The sequence below is a fragment of the Labrus bergylta genome, chromosome 18 (assembly GCF_963930695.1).
Source record: "Labrus bergylta chromosome 18, fLabBer1.1, whole genome shotgun sequence".
Lineage (NCBI taxonomy): Eukaryota > Metazoa > Chordata > Actinopteri > Labriformes > Labridae > Labrus > Labrus bergylta.
Genome location: NC_089212.1, coordinates 14216852 through 14235315, shown reverse-complemented (window position 1 = coordinate 14235315; position 18464 = coordinate 14216852). Strand labels below are relative to the sequence as shown.

The 18464-nt window shown below is 38.9% G+C and overlaps 2 protein-coding genes across 3 annotated transcripts; one reads left to right on the top strand and one right to left on the bottom strand.

The window, feature by feature from the left end:
* Positions 1–33: 33 nt before the first annotated feature.
* Positions 34–8562, bottom strand: kif15 (kinesin family member 15). The gene is made up of 31 exons (XM_065966695.1): positions 8532–8562; positions 8327–8424; positions 8040–8219; positions 7594–7803; positions 7371–7496; positions 7119–7241; positions 6852–6999; positions 6554–6645; positions 6246–6455; positions 5903–6080; positions 5660–5789; positions 5309–5450; positions 4998–5165; positions 4780–4908; positions 4557–4662; positions 3992–4157; positions 3762–3912; positions 3579–3664; positions 3374–3452; positions 3204–3290; positions 3010–3114; positions 2732–2854; positions 2488–2634; positions 2283–2378; positions 2014–2178; positions 1743–1837; positions 1580–1646; positions 1468–1505; positions 1248–1380; positions 696–827; positions 34–590 (listed from the first exon to the last, which is right to left on the bottom strand). Exons 1-31 carry the CDS (start codon positions 8536–8538, stop codon positions 522–524), a joined length of 3786 nt encoding a protein of 1261 aa, XP_065822767.1. The 5' UTR covers positions 8539–8562; the 3' UTR covers positions 34–521.
* Positions 8563–11465: 2903 nt separating this feature from the next.
* On the top strand, positions 11466–17619 carry tacc3 (transforming, acidic coiled-coil containing protein 3). Of its 2 annotated transcripts, none has more exons than XM_020645265.3 (17): positions 11466–11595; positions 12772–12937; positions 13334–13461; positions 13542–13588; positions 13674–14796; positions 14913–14955; positions 15041–15179; positions 15338–15396; positions 15490–15620; positions 15799–15883; positions 16017–16145; positions 16506–16573; positions 16657–16700; positions 16779–16939; positions 17025–17131; positions 17212–17332; positions 17432–17619. In XM_020645265.3, the coding sequence occupies exons 2-17, from the start codon at positions 12773–12775 to the stop codon at positions 17495–17497; spliced, it is 2616 nt and encodes an 871-aa protein (XP_020500921.2). In that variant the 5' UTR covers positions 11466–11595; position 12772; the 3' UTR covers positions 17498–17619. The 2 variants fall into 2 exon arrangements, with proteins under 2 accessions (XP_020500921.2, XP_065822111.1); XM_065966039.1 differs by lacking the exon at positions 11466–11595 and adding an exon at positions 11675–12003.
* The last annotated feature ends 845 nt before the right edge of the window (positions 17620–18464 follow it).

The window sequence follows — 18464 nt, the reverse complement described above, 5'->3', positions numbered from 1 at the left end:
AATAACACAAAATATAAAATTAAGACATGTAGGTGGCGGAAAAAAAAAAAGTTTTTTAATTACAGTAATAAAAAAAAGAATAGTGATTATGCTGAGATAAACACTGGCCATACAACTCAAGATGATTGAAAAAATACAGGAAACCATCTAGCGTGGAAACAACTCAGACATACACAGACAATCACCAAATTGTGAACAAAATTATGTAGATTTCACATTAAAAGGTGTAGTCCATAAATTTTTCAAATTCACTTGAGTCTAAGAAAAGAAATGACTTGACAAGATATAGCTGGACTACTGTAAAAGCTGCTGGTATCACAGTTCAGTTTAAAAAGGGACAATATTCTCGAGGAAAAACTTTGTGAGTGATGTAATATATAAAAATATGTCATCAACTATCTGAAGTAGACAAGGTAAAAGTCACAATTTCTTTTTTTGCTTTAACTCAGTAAAACGTGGAATTAAAAAGTTACTGACTGAGATGGAGTTCTCTTCACTTCAAACAACTAAAAAACAGCATTTCACGTCATCTCAGAACATCCATCGTTGTCTCGCATAAAACCACTCTCCGTCCTGAGCTTTTTATTTTCCTTTCAAACAAAAGCAGAGCACAGAAGTTATTGACATACTGTGTTAATATTCTTCACGTTACCAAATAAAAACATCCTGTTATGATAGAAAAAAATATTAGTTACCTCTTGAAGTTTGGTGTTCTCTAATTTCAGCTTCACAAGATATTCAATCTTCTGTTTGTGGTTCTTATGGCCTACAAGTTTTCCATTTTCCTCCGACAGCTGCACATTCTGCTTACGGAGAACCTCATTCTCCTAATAAACAGAACATGTATGTTAGTGCTGCAGCTCAAACAAAGTGCATCAATTTTGATCAAGGATCGATTGTTTCACAGAAAGAGATAGATACTGTCTCTGCAACAGAGATCGGCAAGTTTCTGTACTTTTTTAAAACTATTTGTAAGACATTTTGACATGCAACAGAATGAATCACTAATCATTAGCTGCCAATAAATGTAAAATGGGAACTATGGGGGGTGGCCTAGCAGTTTGTGTGTGCACCCCTATGTACAGAGACTGATTTTTGACAGCTCCCATGCAAGTGGCATAAAGATAAATGTCACACTTTGCCAATTAAGAAAATGTCCAAGTTTTGCTCTTGCATCTTTTCTTTAGCAATAATCAACATGTGTACCAAGCAAGGTACAAAGAACAACAAACTTCTTCAACTCTTACCTGAAGTAGCTTCTCCTCGTCGTGTACCCTGTGGTTCAGCTCTCTGAGCTCCAGACAGCGGTTTCTGAGCTCAGCAGTCAGGTCTTGAACGCAGGTCTGAGACTGGGTCAACATGGACTCCTTCGCCTGCAGTCTAATCAAACACAGACAGAGTTTGTAAAATGTCAAGCACTGATGGAGAATCAGAATAATAACAATAGTAAATAAAACAGCCCCTTACTTCGTCAGAGTGTCAGACAGCTTCTGCTCAATTTTGCTCTGTCAAAATGAGAGAACAATGAATTAGAATCCTCCTTTCAATAAAGACAAAAAAGCAGAAGATAAATACAAACCTTCTTTGCTCTCTCCTCCTGCAGCTCTTTACGTATAGACTGCTTGATGGCCTCATTCAACTCTTCGCTGAAAAATTACAAAAAAAAGCATCATCTATACTGCTTATGACATCTATGATCTACATTACTAGATGACCTGATGAGGTGAAATTATAAACTCAACCTATTATTGTTTCCATTCTGGCTCTGCTTTGTGTAAAACTGGTCAAGTAAAGCCTGGATCTCCATCCGGACCATTTCTTTATCTGTCAGCTGTGACTGAGGACAAAAAAAAAACAAGTTTTAAATATAGAACAACATTATAGAAGTGAAATATAAATCTTAAATTAAGAAGACAAAACTATAGTGAACCAGACACAACCCTGCTGAAAGACAATTTCAGTCTAATGATGAATGGCTTAAGATCAATTCAACTTCTGCACAAACACAAATACCTTTAGCCTCTGGATCTCCTCGTTCTTTGCCGTCCTCTCAGCATTGAGCTCAGTTAAAAGAACCTCCATGGTCATCATGGAGGAGCGTCGATTCTCCAGCTCCCGTTCCTGGCTCTCCAGGACCTGGGTCAGGTCCCTGTTGAAGCTTAATGGAGTGCAGGGAGTCTTGAGAAAAAGAGAAGTTCAGGAAAAAGATGAGCACACGTTGCACTTCTGAATGCAGATTAAAGATAACAATAGGCTACATATAAACCACTGACTATTCTTACCCGGGGTAATGATTTAGGTGTGACTGTCGGATCGAACCCTGGTTTGAAACTTCCATTTCTGAGAGTTCTTTCAACGGCTTCTTGCTGTTGTTGCACCTAGTACAAAAGTTTTTTTATAATGAGTATTTCTGATAACCTGTTATCATTTAGAAGATATTTTCCTTATTGATCATTGTCTTGTCTTTATCGAGATACTTAACACTACCTTCTGCTGCAGATTCTGTATCAGGGCGTCCTTGTGGGCGGTTTGCTCTTGAGATGCTTGAAGGAGACTGTTCTGCTCATCCAAAACCTTTGTAAGTCTCTCAACCTCCTCGGTGGCATAAACAACCTCCTCCTGCAAAACCTCCACCTGAGAACACACCATGCATACGACACCATTGTGTCACCTTATGAATTTTTTATAACAAAATTGTGTCAAACAAGGTATTAAATCAGATGAAACTTACCTCAATTTTGTTGGAGGCTAAGCCCCTGTCTAAAGTTTCTTTCAGGTCGCATATTTCTGTCTGCATCTTAGAATTCTGTTCTGTGATATCGTCCCTTTCAAGGCAGGCAGCATTATACTTAGCCTGGACAAACAATAACATCATTATTACAATAATAATCTGACCGATTTAAACATTTCTACAGTATAAGGTGGTAAAGTAAAGGAATAGGAAACTATGATATATATATATATATATATTTACAATATTAAAAAGGAATTAGCAAATGAGGAAAGTACCGTGACTTCTTTGACGTCTTCAGACAGTTGTTCAATGCACTGATCCTTCTGGCTCTGCTCACAGCGGAGGTCTCTGGTTTGGTTCATCAGATCTAAAACAACATCCTGACAAAGGTACACAGTCGGGATTCAGAAGGGTAAAAGACACACAACAATCACATTGGAAGGACTATGAGGAAACCCCTCCGGCTTACTTTTCCCTGTTTGATCTCCTGCTCCAAGCATTTTATCGTTTCATTGGCAGAGTTGAGATATTGTTCAAGTTCGACAACTTTGGATGCCTTGAGAAAAAACAAAATAAGATTGAGCGATTGAGCTGCAATAACTGTTATTCTCAAACATGTACACTGTTCTTAGGACTGACCTGTTGTTGATTTTGTGCCGTCAGGGCTGAGACCTGTGTCTTTAGCTGTGTATTCTGCTGCACAGTTTCAATAAGTTCTCTGAAGGCATAACAAGGTCATCTGTGTTAATATATATTTATTTTTTTTGGGGGGGGGGGGGGGGGATGATTTAAAAAAAGTTTAGTACACTTGCTATTGAAAGCCATGGACCGGCAACAAACTTACTTTGATGTGCTTTCTTTGTTTTCTTTTAACTGGGAGATCAGAGTGCTTGTCTGCTGCTGTTCATTCTGCAGAGAATTATTCAATTCCTAAAAAGGAGACATAAAAAAGAGAGTTAAACAATCCTCATAGTGTACATTTCAGGTAGAAATAAAAGAGATGGTTGCGTTTTATGAGTCCGCTCACAGTGAGCTGTGCGTTCAGCTTGTCAATCTCCTGCTGCCTGTCCTGCAGCTGCTGTCTTGCTAGATCAGCGTCAAACTTCGCCTCGGCCTGCAGCTGGTCAAATGAATCCTGCAGAGTACGATGCTGCTCCAGAAGCTGCTCCCACTCCAGCCTGGAATGAACACAGGGAAGTTGTGAATACATGAGACACATCAAAGCTGACAATGCAGATGTTTAAGAGTCCTGCTTACTGGACTTTGTCAAGTTGGAGCTGTGTGCTGATGAGATTGTTGGAGAGCTGGCTCATCTCTCTCTGCTGCTCACTCTGGCCATCTCTTAGCTCATTCTTCACGAAGGCCAGCTCCTTATCGGAGGACTGCAGCACCAGGCGTAGATCCCCGATCTCACTCCTCAGCACTGGAAGAAAAGGAAAGACAGATGTGTAACATTTGTGTATGGAAGCCCTGAGAGGAATGCAAGGAAAATAAATCCAGATGATGTGCAGCCCGTATATAGGCATAAAGGGAAAAAAGTAATGTCATATAATACTTTTTTTTCCCAAACTCTTTTCAAATATTTAAAAAATCATTTTAAAAGATAACACTGGTAAAAAGAAATAAACATTTCTAATATCATACACACAGGAGAGAAGATAATGTGGATCAAACAGAATTACCAAAAGTTTTTTTTTTACTAACTTCCCTCTCAAGGTTTTTGTAATTGCCCTGTGGCAGAAATGTAAAGTTCTACACCAGCAAAAGTGGAGTCTGGTGTAGAATAGATGATTAAAACACGGGAGAAACATCAGAAGCCTACCCTCTGTGGCCTGCTGTTCAGACTGAAGCTTTTGCTGCAGCTCACTGACAGTTTCTTGCAGGTTGAGCTGATCTCTTTCCTTGTTAGCTCGCTCAGTAGAAAGAAGCTGAATCAGGTGTAAAGAACAATGTATTATTTTTTATTTAATGACACCAGGTTATTCATAACGTAACATTGAGTTTTTAAAAGACAAAACTGTCAGTAAGGAACACGAGGACACTACCTCGTCTTTGCGGGCGAACTCTTGTGACATCACAGCTATTTGCTCCTCAAGTTTTGCAATTTGTTGCAGCAGCTTGTGGTTCTTCATCTCCTCATCATTCAGCTGTAACTGCACATGACTCGTTTGTTCCTAATAAGAGAATTAAAAAGAATAAGAGCCAATAAAAGTACTACATGTTTTATGTGCAGACATGTAAGGGATAATGGATGTTGCTGTACATGCACTTGGCGCAGTTCCTCTGTCAGAGCCATCTCTGCCATGTCTGAAGGAGGCTGCTCAGACCAAATATCATCTCCTTCATCATGTGTCCCGTTCAGGTGTTCTGGGCTAGACAGAGGCATGAAGCGGGACCGCAAGTTGTATGCTTTGGTGGGCGTGGTGAGAATCTGGTATAATAGATATTCAGAAGAAAGAAGAGATTTACTTTTTTTTTTATAATAACTGTTTTGAGAATCTGCAATTTGGATAGCATTTGAAGAACAAAAACATTTTTGGCTGTGATCATAAACAAATCTCAAATCGCACTCACCTTTAAAGTTTCGACATGAATTCTGTTCAGCTCAGACACCTCCTTTTTTTTGCAAGCGTTGGTGGCTTCCAAAATGTTTTCTAAATGACTGTTAGACTTCTCGAGGTATCTTTTATCAGACTCCAGCTGAGACAACTGTTTCCTAGAACACAAAGCAAGGGCAACAAATTAATTTAAAAAATGTAAAGAACAGCCTGTTCTTGAAGCAAAAAGAGTCAGAGAGGTGTAGATTGAACACGGTAAGAATTGTTATACTATCAAATCAAAGAGTTAGCATGAGACATTGTTCAACCAAAAAAAAAAAAAATGAAACTTTACTTAAAATGTTTTTGTCAATGAAACACTTCTTACTTGGTGACTTCTTTGTATTCCTCAAAGGCGTTCAGAGCAGATGAGAGGTCAGACTGTTTCTGAAGCAGCTGAGCCTTCAGCTTCTCAGTTGCAGTCTCTGTAGCCACACATGTAGAAGAGGCTGCTGGAGCTGTGCGGAGCAACATCAGTTCATTGAAATGTTTAGATACAAGATATATCGCATTAATCTGTCCTTCTTCTTTTTTTTTTTTTTTTTTACAATGAAGCTGATAATAATCTTACTTTCTGTGTTTTTTTCTGTCTCCATAGCCCTCTGGAAGACTTCTTCCAGTTCAGCTGCAACCTGGCCTATGGCCTCCTCAGCTTTCACCACAGATTCAAGTGAACGGAGCTGCCGGTTCTCCTCCCTGAGACCGAAGTTCTCTGCTGTATATCGAGTCATCTTTGGGTGATGCTCAACCTAAAAATGCAGAATTAATTTTTATTATTATTATTAATTTGACAATACAGTGTTGATCTTGTACAACTTGTTGTAAATGTCTGCCGCTTTAAAAGACTAGTTACTGATACATAAACTCCAATGTAAACCTACTGTCTTTTTTTTCCACACTGAATGGGCTTTTACCTGATCCCTCAAGATCTCGATCTCTTCTTTTAGCTGGCCAATCAGAGCCTGAGACTCCTTGTCTGACAGTGAACCTGGTTCTGCCTTCAATCTTTTTTCAAGGCGAGAGATATGGTCCTCCCGAAACCTGATGATCATTCGGCTGGAATGGATGAACTTGTCCTTCTGGGTCCATGCCTCCTCAAGCCGAGCAACCTTCTCTATTAGCATCTGAGTGTAGTCAGACATTGTGTTAAGTTCCCATGCACAAATATCCTCACATCAGCATTTATTCCAAAATATAAACAATACCAAGAAAAATCCCATACCCTCTTCTCCTGTTCTCGTTTCCTCCACAGACGAACAGCAGCCATAAACTTTGCTTTAAACGAGACATCCTGTTGATTTCCAACGGCTGGACCTGATGAGAAAACTCTGATTTATATTTTTACAACATATCAGAACACATTTCTTTAATAACACAAATACTTCCCATGTAATATAGTTCCCTACATCAGAGTATTATACACAATACTGTGGTGAATTTGAAATGTATGTAAATGTTTTTAAGAGGATGTCAGTGTAAAGGTTTTATGCTTGGTAACAGGTTTATGTGAGTATTGTTACCCATAGGGAGTTCTGGTCCTCCAGGTGCTAAGTCTCTACCATAGTCCACTCCTTGAGACCCGTGTGCCAGTGCAAGCTGCTCCTTCAGCTTCTTGACCTCAGCCTGTAGCTGCCTCACATTTCCCTGTGTGTCTTCATTGATAATGGCCTAACAAGAAATGATAATTGCACAAGGATGAGATTAGAAAATGCTCCAATTCTCAAATAATAAGAGATTAAGTTTTATCTTTTTTTTAACATTATAAAGCAGTGTTTGATGACACATACCTTATTCTTGATCAATTTTGCTCTCTGTGCAAAGTGCAAAGTAGACAATGTTTCTCCAAAACACTTTGAACCGGGGTGTACATTAGCAATGATATAAGTCTTAGCATTGCCTCCAAGAGAATCCTTTTGTGGGGAAAGAAACACATCAAGCTGTCAAAGTGCAGAATACCTTTTTAAATTAGAAGGTGCAGTCACATCTTTCAATTTATAATAAAAATTAAATCCACAAAGGAATGTGAAAGCATCACTTACTCTTAGCAAGAAGGTGAGTTTAGAGTCCCTGTAGCAGATGTGGCGGTTCTTCCCATTGGACACATCAACCAGTGCCATGATCACCTGACCCAAGCACATGAGGGAGCGATTGATACTGCTGGCCTCCTAAAAGAGAATATTTACAGAAAATACCTGTTGGTAAAAGACAAAATAATACAAGAGGGATACTAAAATGCAGAAAAATGTAAGATTGAAGCTTTACCTTGAGTCTGGAGCCTTCTGCGTGTGTGTCTTTCTGCCTCTCAGACCCTGCCAGATCAACCAGGTTCAACTGAGACATTCGAATGTTCACTACTTCATTAATGGACTCTTTGGACTCCAGAGTCATGGTGAACACTGCATGAGATCTGGAAGACTCGCGGTTCATAGAGGTGGAGGCTACTCGTCGATTACGCCAGCCCATAGACAGCACCTTAAGTGGTTTATAAACAGATTATCAGTGCACTTCTATCAATATATATCTCAAGATAGCGCCATATAATCATGGGTTTAATGTAATCTTGGAAATATGAATTTGCATGATCATAATCAAACTGGATACAAGACGTTCAGATTATAGCCTTCCTTACTAGTCAGGCATGAGTGTTACCTTGTATTACAGTAAGCACAATAACCTTTGATGAGTCATAAATCGCAAGGAATTCATACCTGGTAGGCTTCAGCAGCTGAGTTGACGACCTTCTCCACAGCTCCCTCAACAAACATCCCTTTCTTGATGTTTTCCCTGAGGAAAAGGCTCGCTGAGGCTGTGTCCAGAAGGTCGTAAATTTGTTCGTTGTATATTTCAATAAACGAACATTTGCAAAGGAAACTCTTAGACTGAGCAGACTTTAAGGAAAAAGAACAAACAAAGCACAACATTTATTAGAAAACCAGCATAAAAAAAAAAAATTGGGTTTGCAACACTTTCATAGTAATAACATGTCCCAGCTCACCCTTTCCTTTTCTCTGTTGATGAGAAAAAACAAGTATTCAAAACTTCGAGGAATAACACCTCTAAGTTCATCTGTGAAGTTATCCAACTCAGATGGGCCTGGAGGGAGAGCGACAAAAGTCAGAAAGAAGTCCAGTGTAGAATAATTCCAATGCTGGATATGGTATTTCATAGTACACAAAATAATGATCATATTTCAGTCTTACCAAGCATGGTGAATGTTTTCCCTGAGCCTGTTTGTCCACTGTAAATCAAGAGAGGTATCTGATGAGGAACTGTGCTGCTCATGTCACACAACCCAAATCAATAGTGTCAATAATATACATATAATATCTTCTTATTTTACACTATAAATAAAACTTTAAGTCCACTTACTAGGCAAATATTGTACCATTATATCCATTGATGCAAGACTCGACAATATTCTTAGCCACACTGGAGAAGACAGAGTCCTGTGGAAGAAGGTTGGATAACTATCAGGCAAATACTGACCAGGACCAACTAAAGATTTGATTTATCCCAGAAAATCCAATACTTTTATTAACTCAAACTAGTTTTACACATTGTTTTAACATTATATGTTTAAAATAGGATTACAGCGTGCCCCTACCTGAGATGTGTCCATATCAGCAACATGATCATAGGTGAATGTGCGTGGTTCTGGTTTTGAGAGCAGACGGATGGTGTTAGGTGAGGTAACTGTGAGACACAGATTCTGATCTCCATCTGTGGTCAGCCCGGTTCCCTGAGTCAGAGGTCGCACTCGAACAAAAACTTTAATGGAGTCGCTGTCACTGCTGTGGGAACAGAAAACAAAAACAACACACGGTCCCTTATTTAAAAAAAACAAACAAATTAAGTTGTCGATGTTAAAAACAAGCAGGTAGCAGTAATGTTTGTCACTTATGCCACCTTTTTTTTTTAAAGTTTGGAAGACATGAAAATGTTTATTTATTTGCAGGTTTTTGTAATTAAAAAGTACTAAAAAAAAAAAGTAACCACACATGTGTAATGTACGATACATTTGTGGTATTAACCCTGATCCCCCTGTGCTCTATGGGGTATGGGAACTGTCCCATGTAAAGATGAGCTTTGGAGGACTTTGTTAAAGCTGTGATGAAAAGAAAAGTGTGAGTAGTGAGAACAGGTAGCACCTTACCTGGCGACCAGTTGGGATGAATCACCAGATCCTGTCAACAAAATATTAAATAGTTACATTTGAGTAAGAGATTTACTAAACTGTTTGTACACAATGGCTAAAACACAAAGACACTGCCTACTGCGAGTATTTTAACTTTGCCTGACTCCAAACAGATTAAAAGTAACGCTTCACAAAAACGGTGAACATCGGCGTCGACAAGTTTGACGTTTTGTGGCTTTTGTCATCATATTCGTTTGCTAAATAAACAATATTTTGTTGTTACTTTACCTCTTCCACTCGAGTTCATTGTGAAAAAAAAATGATCTTGTTCTTAGTTTTGCTGGAAGATTAACTTTCTACATAACACAGTCAGCGGGAGAGAGCACGACACTGTTTACATCCCTCAAAATTGGCGGGCAGGTCGTCCTCCACTTCTTCTTCTTCTTCGTGGTGTGCTGTGCGCTTCTTCTTCTGCTTCATTCGGGCTTCATCTGGAGTGAATGGCGCCACCTGTTGTGTCGGAGAGCAACAGCATAACTTCGTGAAGAGCCAAAGACCCGGATGTTGATATGAGCACTGTTTCATAGTGATAGTAAAAATAAGCCCTTTGTATTCTTATATTTTACTATCTAACATCTTAGCCAGAAAGCTTTAAGTTTCCCTTTTTAAATTTAGATTAAAACAGTGAATACTCAATGTTATCTTTAAAGCTGAAGTACATTGTTTTCACTTTGTTTATGCTTTAAAGCCTCTACCCTTTCTTCTTTGGTTATTGGACCAAAATAAAAGTGCTTATCTTCATCTGTTGCAGCGAGCATACCACAATTTTTTATTTTATATTCTGTTGACACAGAATTGTGCATGTTTGTCGTTCTTTTATGGCCCTTCCCTACAACCTGTTGATTCCCTTTTTTTTCTATTAATCATTGCCTGTCTCACCCTTCAAAAGATATTAGGTGTCAGAGAAAATGACATCTTGAATAACTTGAGGGATATTTTGTGGAGACTCCAGTTCTCTTATTGAATAGGATTGAGTTTACATAGGCCCTACTAACACATTTTTAAAGCACACAGTGTCTTTAATCCAAGTAATAATTTTAAACAGTATTAGGTTCTGCTAACGCTGTCACCAATAATTATGTCCTTTGTTTTTGTTGTTTTACTGTCTAGTGATGTCTTGGTTTGCAATCAAGCACTAAAATACCTACTGTACTGCACAACAAACCATTTGATTACTTTTAAACAGACAAATAACAGATCATGATATAATACTCATGGTAAAAAGGCGAGTCTCATGTTTACAGTCAGAGCACGGAAAATAAATCTCTGTAAGAGCTTATGTAATGAAGGCACTCAAAAAAACGAAAGGACAATTTGACTTTAAACAAAAAATACTGCACAATTCCTACATTAAATGTGTATGCCTTTTGCATGGAAAGCATTAACATTAAAGATTCATTTTTCTCACTTTTCTCACATGCCTCTCAAACAAACTAATTAACTTTTGAAAGTTAAAGGTCACATATTGCGCAAAATACACTTTACCATGTTGCTTAGTTTTCATTCAAAATTTGAGATTTGATGTTTGTTTGTTTTTCTTAAATTTATTGTTTTTTTTTAATGAATTAAAATTGACAAAATAAAAATAAAAATAAAAATAAAAATAAAAATAAAAATAAAAAATAAAAATAAAAATAAAAATAAAAATAAATAAAAAATAAATAAAAATGAAAATAAAATAAAAAATATGAGATTTTATGTTTGTTTGTTTTTCTTAACTTTATTGATTTTTTTAATGAAATAAAATTGACAAATAAAAATAAAAAATAGTTTTTATGTTGACAGCATTGTCTTGTCATCTGTTATTTCGGAAGTTTGTCCTTGTGGGCTGTCCTCGATTGGGTCATATCCGCTTATCGACGTGATTGGCTGCTGAACCAGGAAGAGGTTTCCTTTGAATGATTCCGGCGATTTTATTGGTCCGTTTCAAGACTTTTAAATTCCAAACGGTTGATTCTCACAGTAGGCGAGGCAGTTTCAAAAGCGCATCATTATAGTTTGAACAGCCTGCAGTTCAAGTCATTGACGAATTACGTTATATTTTCGGACAACTGCATTGGTGTTTTAAGGTAGGTGGAAAATATAGAAAGCAAAAGTAGAGTAACTAAAACCTTGATCGGGTTTCTGTCCATTCAACACAATTCAAAGGTTCATAACTTTGACGCTTTTGGGTCTTACGTTAGATCTTACGTCGCTACGTTAGATGATAACATAGTTACAAAGTCGTGTTGTTATTATACTGTCAAAGTTTATGTCTAGTTTTGTCAAGAGTAGACTAACCAAAGGGTCGAGATGGGACTTCTGTGACAAATGCCTTGCTGACGTTTGTCCTCGATAACCGTAAACTTAAATGCGGATGTTGAGTCCACGTTAATGTGAAACACTGACTTCAGATTGAAAACGTGGCTCGTATTGATCACATGACATCAGTAAGACAAAGGCATCTTTATACTGCTCCAATGGTGAACGAACAAAAGGTGCGTGAAAGAAATGTCTTATGATTCAACAGATGTTTTTTTTTTGTGCATGACAGTGTCTCAGGTTACCAGAGGCTCCTTTTTCAACCAGTTGCACATTTATTTCTCCTGCTCGCAAATGTCAACATAAGGGGGAAAAATGTCCATAGCCTCATCTGAGCCCCAAGTCATTCACCTTTTCATTTTTGCCTTGTATTTTAAATGTACACTTCGATTTTTAATTTTTTTTTTTTAATCACATATTAGTTAGGAATTTTGAGAAAGTGACAACCTAGTTTGACATTTTACAGACGAATACTAAACAAATGAGCGCTCTCTGGTGGACAAATTGTGTAATAGCAGAAACCTTTCTATACTTTTTTTTGTTACTGATCAATTTATTCATTTTGTTTGACACCAGCATATATTTGAAATCAGCATAATTTACTGTGTAGTGCCAGCCTTATTTTTTTTTAGTCCTCAGGGGATCTTTATTCAAAGTTTGAGGCTATTTTTTTATTTTCTATCATGCAAAACATGCTTCTCTAGAAGGAGTGTATTATATCAATACAATTATAGAAATACATAAACCAAGACTTATAAACATGAAGATTGATTTAGTCATGCTTGTCTTATGATTCTGGTAAGTTTATGAACTTTGGGCTCTGCACAGATCAGTAAACCCCATGACCTAAACTTTCTTATCAACCGTGAGCAGCTTTAAAGGGTGATGTCAGGATGTTCGTTCCAACCCCTCTAACTTAGAGTTTGGCTCTCTGCTTTTCACAGGATGAGTTCGGTTGATGTGAATGATGAGAATCGTGCTGTCTGCCTTGGAGGAAAGCATAACAGCTCAATTAATGACATTTTTGCCCTGGATCAGCCGACTGGGAGGCCGTCTATCCTGCGCCAGACAGAGAACCTGCCCAGCAAGACGGTGCCAAAAGCAGCTAAGGTACTAGTCTGTTCACTCGAATGTTGTGTCCCCTATGTCTTTGAATATTTCAATACTCCATCATGATAGAAGGCTGAAGTCAAGTTACACTTAAGTATGACCATTTTGGAATGCTATTAGATTTTGCAAACCACAAGCAGTTCACAAGGAAATACAGTATGTTAGCTTAGCTGCTTCTGTACACCTTTTTTTTTTTTTTGAATATTAGACTTTTTGACCAAAGTCATTTTTACCTATTCAGCTATTTCAATATGTTCACAACAAGAAATAATGCTCATGTTGATGGCTGAAGCCAAAGGGATAGTGTGCTAAGTAAACAAATTTTGTATTTATAGGACGGGAGGGACTTGTCCATTTTTTTTTTTTTACTTTACTAATCAAATTGCTTGTGTACAGGTTTGTTTTCAGACTCCAAGAAGAGACCCCGTGACTAAAAGAATCGTATCTCCATCCAAGTCTGTCAAGATGACAAGCTTGGACGAGTGTACTAAAGCATTGGAGTCCTTAAATTTGGATATGTCAAAGTAAGAAACATTTCACGTACTTCAAAATGCCCTCAGAGACTTAAATAAACAATTATATTAAAGTCTGTTTGTTTTCACAGCGTTTTGCCACAAGATGCCATTGTTCAGTCTGATGAGCCCAAACCTGGTAAATAATAACATTTTACAAACGCCTTATATGTCTATAAATGCTGAACATTTCTGATTTAATTTGTATTTATTTATTTTCACAGAAGAGTCGTCTTATCCTGATGATGACATGCCGATACAAAGCAAAGGAGGCTATCAGTTGGATTTTGACAACCTTGATGCTGTCGACCCATTTCAAGGATCTAACAAGATGGTCCTCTCTCCTGCAAGACCAGTTGTTGAAAACCCACCTACACCTGAAACCGATCCTCAACACACAGAACCAGAAAAGATCTCAGAGGAGCCTACCAAAATAGAATCGGCACTAGATGAAACGCTCCCATTCACCACCTCTGTGGAAAACTCCCTGGTTGACGTCTCTGCAAACATCAGCTCCACAGAGAGCAGCGTTGTCACCGTTGTGAGAGTCCCAGCGGTCGAGGAACAAGATTCATGCACTGCCACACCTGATGAAAAACAACCTGCCGAAACATCGACAAGCTTTAATCAAGACAAAGTGTCAGGCAGTTTCATTGAAGATGCTCCACTGCCAGCGAAAGGTTCATACAGCTTGGATTTTGACAACCTTGATGAAATAAATCCTTTCCAAACCGGTGGCCCTAAAATCCAGAACTCCCCTGTACTTGGGAGAAAAGAGCCAGACAATATCCCACCCGTCGAGGAGATCAATATTAAGCAAGATAAACCCATAAATGTTGAATTGCCTGAGGTGCCTCAGGAGGTGCCTCAGCAGGTGTCTGTTCAGCCTGAAGTGAAGCCCATAGCTGCAGTGGCCCCAATGTCAGCTAATGCTGCTGAGTCTATGTCCCAGCTAGCTGATGCCCCTGTCACAGGAGAACCGGTCAAACTCGAGTTCAGTTTCAATGATGGCAGCAAGGTCAAACAGAAGCCCCCACCCAAGAAACTCGGCGAAAGGCCACCTGGTGTAAAACGTAAAGAGGGAAAGCCAACATCAGATATCAAACCACCAAGAGAAGCTCCAGTGATGCCTGATGCCTCTGACGATGCTGCCGTTCTGGCTCCCAAAGTGTCTTATTCGTTTGACTTTGATAAATTCGACGACCCGAACTTCAATCCCTTTGGCACAAAAGCAAGCATGCAGAACTCTCCGATGTGCAGCAAGAAATCTGTCCCTGTGCTCATGGAGACTTCTGTTACAGAACAAGTGGAGGAGCCTGCAGAGAAGGAAGCTGTTTCAGAACCATGGTATGTTACCTTTTTCTTATCTGAGTCTATCAAGAATTTCACTGCCGTGGACACTTTATGTGCCAGAAGCACTTCATTTCTCGGCATGAGTTTGTATGCCTTTTTGCCCTCTGTAGTGCTGGAGAGAGTGTCCCAGCTGCCGTCCCCAAGCCCGGAGTGGTAAGAGAAGTATTACACTTTGGTACAATACTACTACATTTTTCCTTTTGTGTGTTTCTCACATTTTTTTTTTTTTGAATGACAGGATGTTGAAGCCAAGGTTGCCTCTGACCCTGACAAGACATTTCAACTTGAAGCTGAACAACCTGTGGAGAGTCCTCCTGAGCTCAAGTCAAATGCCATCCTGCCAGAATGCATTGACGAGTTTGTTCCCGGAACTGTTTGTAAGAACCTTTTTTGAGTTAACTCTATTTTATCAAGTTTAACAACACAATTTGAGATATTGTGTAGTGCTAGTGTATAATGCGTCCATTTAAAAAAAGAAAGAGAAAAAAAAAAAAAAGAGCTTATTTTGAAGTGAACCTATCCTCTTTATTTCCAGTCATGGCCAATGATTTTGATGGACAAATCGATTACCTTGAACAGTTTGGATCCAGCAGTGTAAGAACTATCTGCGAGTGAATGACGACATTCTTTCATTGTCAATGCACGACCTGAATTTATTTTGATTACATTTATTTTTTTTGTCTGCAGTTCAAGGAGTCTGCACTGAGGAAACAATCCTTGTACCTTAAATTCGACCCACTCCTGAGAGAGAGCCCGAAAAAGTCTGCAGGCCCGGCTGCTCAGACCCACTTCCCTCGCCCCTCTCCCTTTGTTACACGGTATGACACACTTCTGTTTTCACTTACACTGATTGCTGCTGTTAGCGAACGTTTAAACTGAATTTGTTCTGCTCTGGAAATTCTGTACAAAAAAATGAAATTTGACTGAAATGGAACCACCGTGACTGCTTCTCAAGTGCCGTTTTTTCTTTTCTTTTTTTCTCTCGTCCTGATTCAGACTTGAAAATCCTCAAGAGACAGAAAAGACTGCACATGCAACACAAAAGGATCATTTCAAACTGTTCGATGATGCTACAGCACCTGTAAGTCACTATTAGCATATGTTGTGTCTTAATGTATGTTAAAGTGTGGAAGTGCCTGCCAATTGTTAAAAAAAAAAAACAGTCATTGCATCCTCTCCTAACTTTATGTATTTACTCTGTAACTGTCATCTAGGCTCCTCCAATCCTTGAGGGTCTCATCCCTCTTTTCCCCCAGCAAGCAAACACAGAGGACGCCATTATTGAAGTGCTGAAGTACAGTCAGAAAGATTTGGACGCAGCCATCGCCAGGGTCACAGCAGAAGTATGTCCTGCTAAATATTTTGTGATTTGACAAAAAAAAAAAAAGGTTTGTCATTTAAAGCGAGATTGTTGGGGTGGATGTAAATTCAATGATTTTAATGCCACCACTCCAGATCTTTAATGATAACTTGGCTTTTCAAACCCACTCACATAGTTTCAACCACTATACTGTCTGGATGAACCTCAAGCATACAGGTTTCTTTTGATAATATATGCTTGTGGTTCATCCAGAACGTATGGTGGTTGAACACTTTAGGCTTTAAGACCCAAACAGTAGGTTTTCTGAATGAACAATGATTAAACATATTACGGGTACCTAAAGAAATAGCAATAACTGTGTATATTTTCTATGTTCCATTAGGCAACAGAAAATGAGGAGCAATGGACTGCAAAATATAAAAAGCTACATGGCGATGGTCAGGAGATGAGGTGAGCTCAGAGTGTAATTTGGTTTTGTCATTTCATTTGATTTCAGTGTTGTAGATATTTTACATTTGTTTCTCTCTACCCAGGAAAATTATTGCAGAATTTGAGCTTGTGATTGCAAAAATGATGGGTAAGTTAAACTACATTAAGTGCCGTAAAAAAGATTTTTGATGTACTGTTGTGTAGTTAATCTTCTTGCATCTTTTAGCCGATCAGGAGAAGGAGAGGGAGGTGTCCCAGGCGAAGCTCAAAGAGGTCCTGTTGGAGAAGGATCAGGTGTCCAGTGACCTGAACGCCATGGAGAGATCTTTCTCTGACCTTTTCAAGAGATTGGAGAAGTACAAGGATGTTGTTGAGGGTTACAAAAAGGTAAGAGCCACAAAAGCATGACACATATGGAGGTGTGCACAAAAGCTGTGGAAGTTTGATTGGTTCACTGTTTGATTATCCCCAGAATGAGGAGACGCTGAAAGCTTGTGCTCAAGACTATCTGGCAAGAATCAAAAAGGAGGAGCAGCGCTACCAGACCCTTAAAGCCCACGCTGAGGAGAAAATTACACTGTAAGAAACCTGACTACTGTGTTATGAGTGTCAATTGGAAGACTATGAAGTGTCTAACTGGCTTTTATTCTTGATTTCAGTGCGAATGGAGAAATTGCTGAGGTGAGGTCCAAATACAAGGCGGAGGTATCGGGACTGCAAGCACAGCTGCGCCGGGAGCAGCTGAAGGTGCAGTCACTGGAGAAGAGCCTGGACCAGAAGGTGAGAGAGGAAAAAAAACAAATAGTCGAGAATATTTACAAAGGTTTTGCACTATTGTCAGATTTTTCTAATGTCCCTTTTATATTTTATTATTTTCAGGAGAAGGAGGCAGAGGAGCTGACCAAACTCTGTGATGAGCTGATCGGCAAAGTCCAGAGGGGTTGAGCTTATTTGTAAATACTGTAAAATATTTTCATTTTTCTTTTTGTTGTTGTCCACATCATTTTCTTGTTTGTCTCTTTCAATGTTCTTAAACTGTAAGTAAATAAAGATGATTTAGAAGTTTAGAGCCTGTGTGATAATTAATAGACCTATATTTTATTTCTGTTTGCATGCTGATGAACCACTTGGGGGCAGTAATTGTCTTCATTATTAGAGATTTTTTTTTGTCAACAATTGGTATGTTTGAAGAAAACAAAAAGAAAGATAAAGTATTCACCCACTCCCTAAGAGTGTGGAGCCAAAGCTCATCTCCATCCTCTGATGCTTACAACCAACAAGAAGAGCTCATCTGACACAATGCTCCCCTTCTTTCCTGTGCAATCACAGGCTCCTGTCACATCACTCCCACAGCAGGACAATGCACTTCCTAAATGGTGAAAGAATATCCTACCTAGATTGCAGTTGAATGAGGTGGTAGTGCAGATCAGAGTGAGGGGAGGCAGAGTGGGTTGATTCACTTAAATGGGATGGGGGGGAGAGAGAGATGCTGGTCACTCTGTAGTCTTGCAGGGGCCGTCACTCATCTGAAGAGAGGACCGTGAGACTGCTCTTGTGTCTGTGCTGTATCTATTCAGGCATTCATCCCAAGTATTTCTGCTGGCTGCCCTCTCTGTCACCCTCAGACACTTCAGTTTGCTCAAAGGAAGAAAGCTGACCTGTCTGTACTCTTGACAGGTAACTACGTTTTGTTTTTTTGAATCCAAAAGGGCTTTGACAGGAGACCAGAGGGTTGAACAAATGCATGTAACTTATTCCTTTCAGGTGATTTAATCAAACTACCAAACCATCACACGTTAGATGATGTAGTTTTAGAGCCTTGAACAGAGTACATCATCATACAAGATTGTCAAATATAACAATTACATACAGAAATACCTAAAATATTGGCATGAACTAAAGTGATTACACT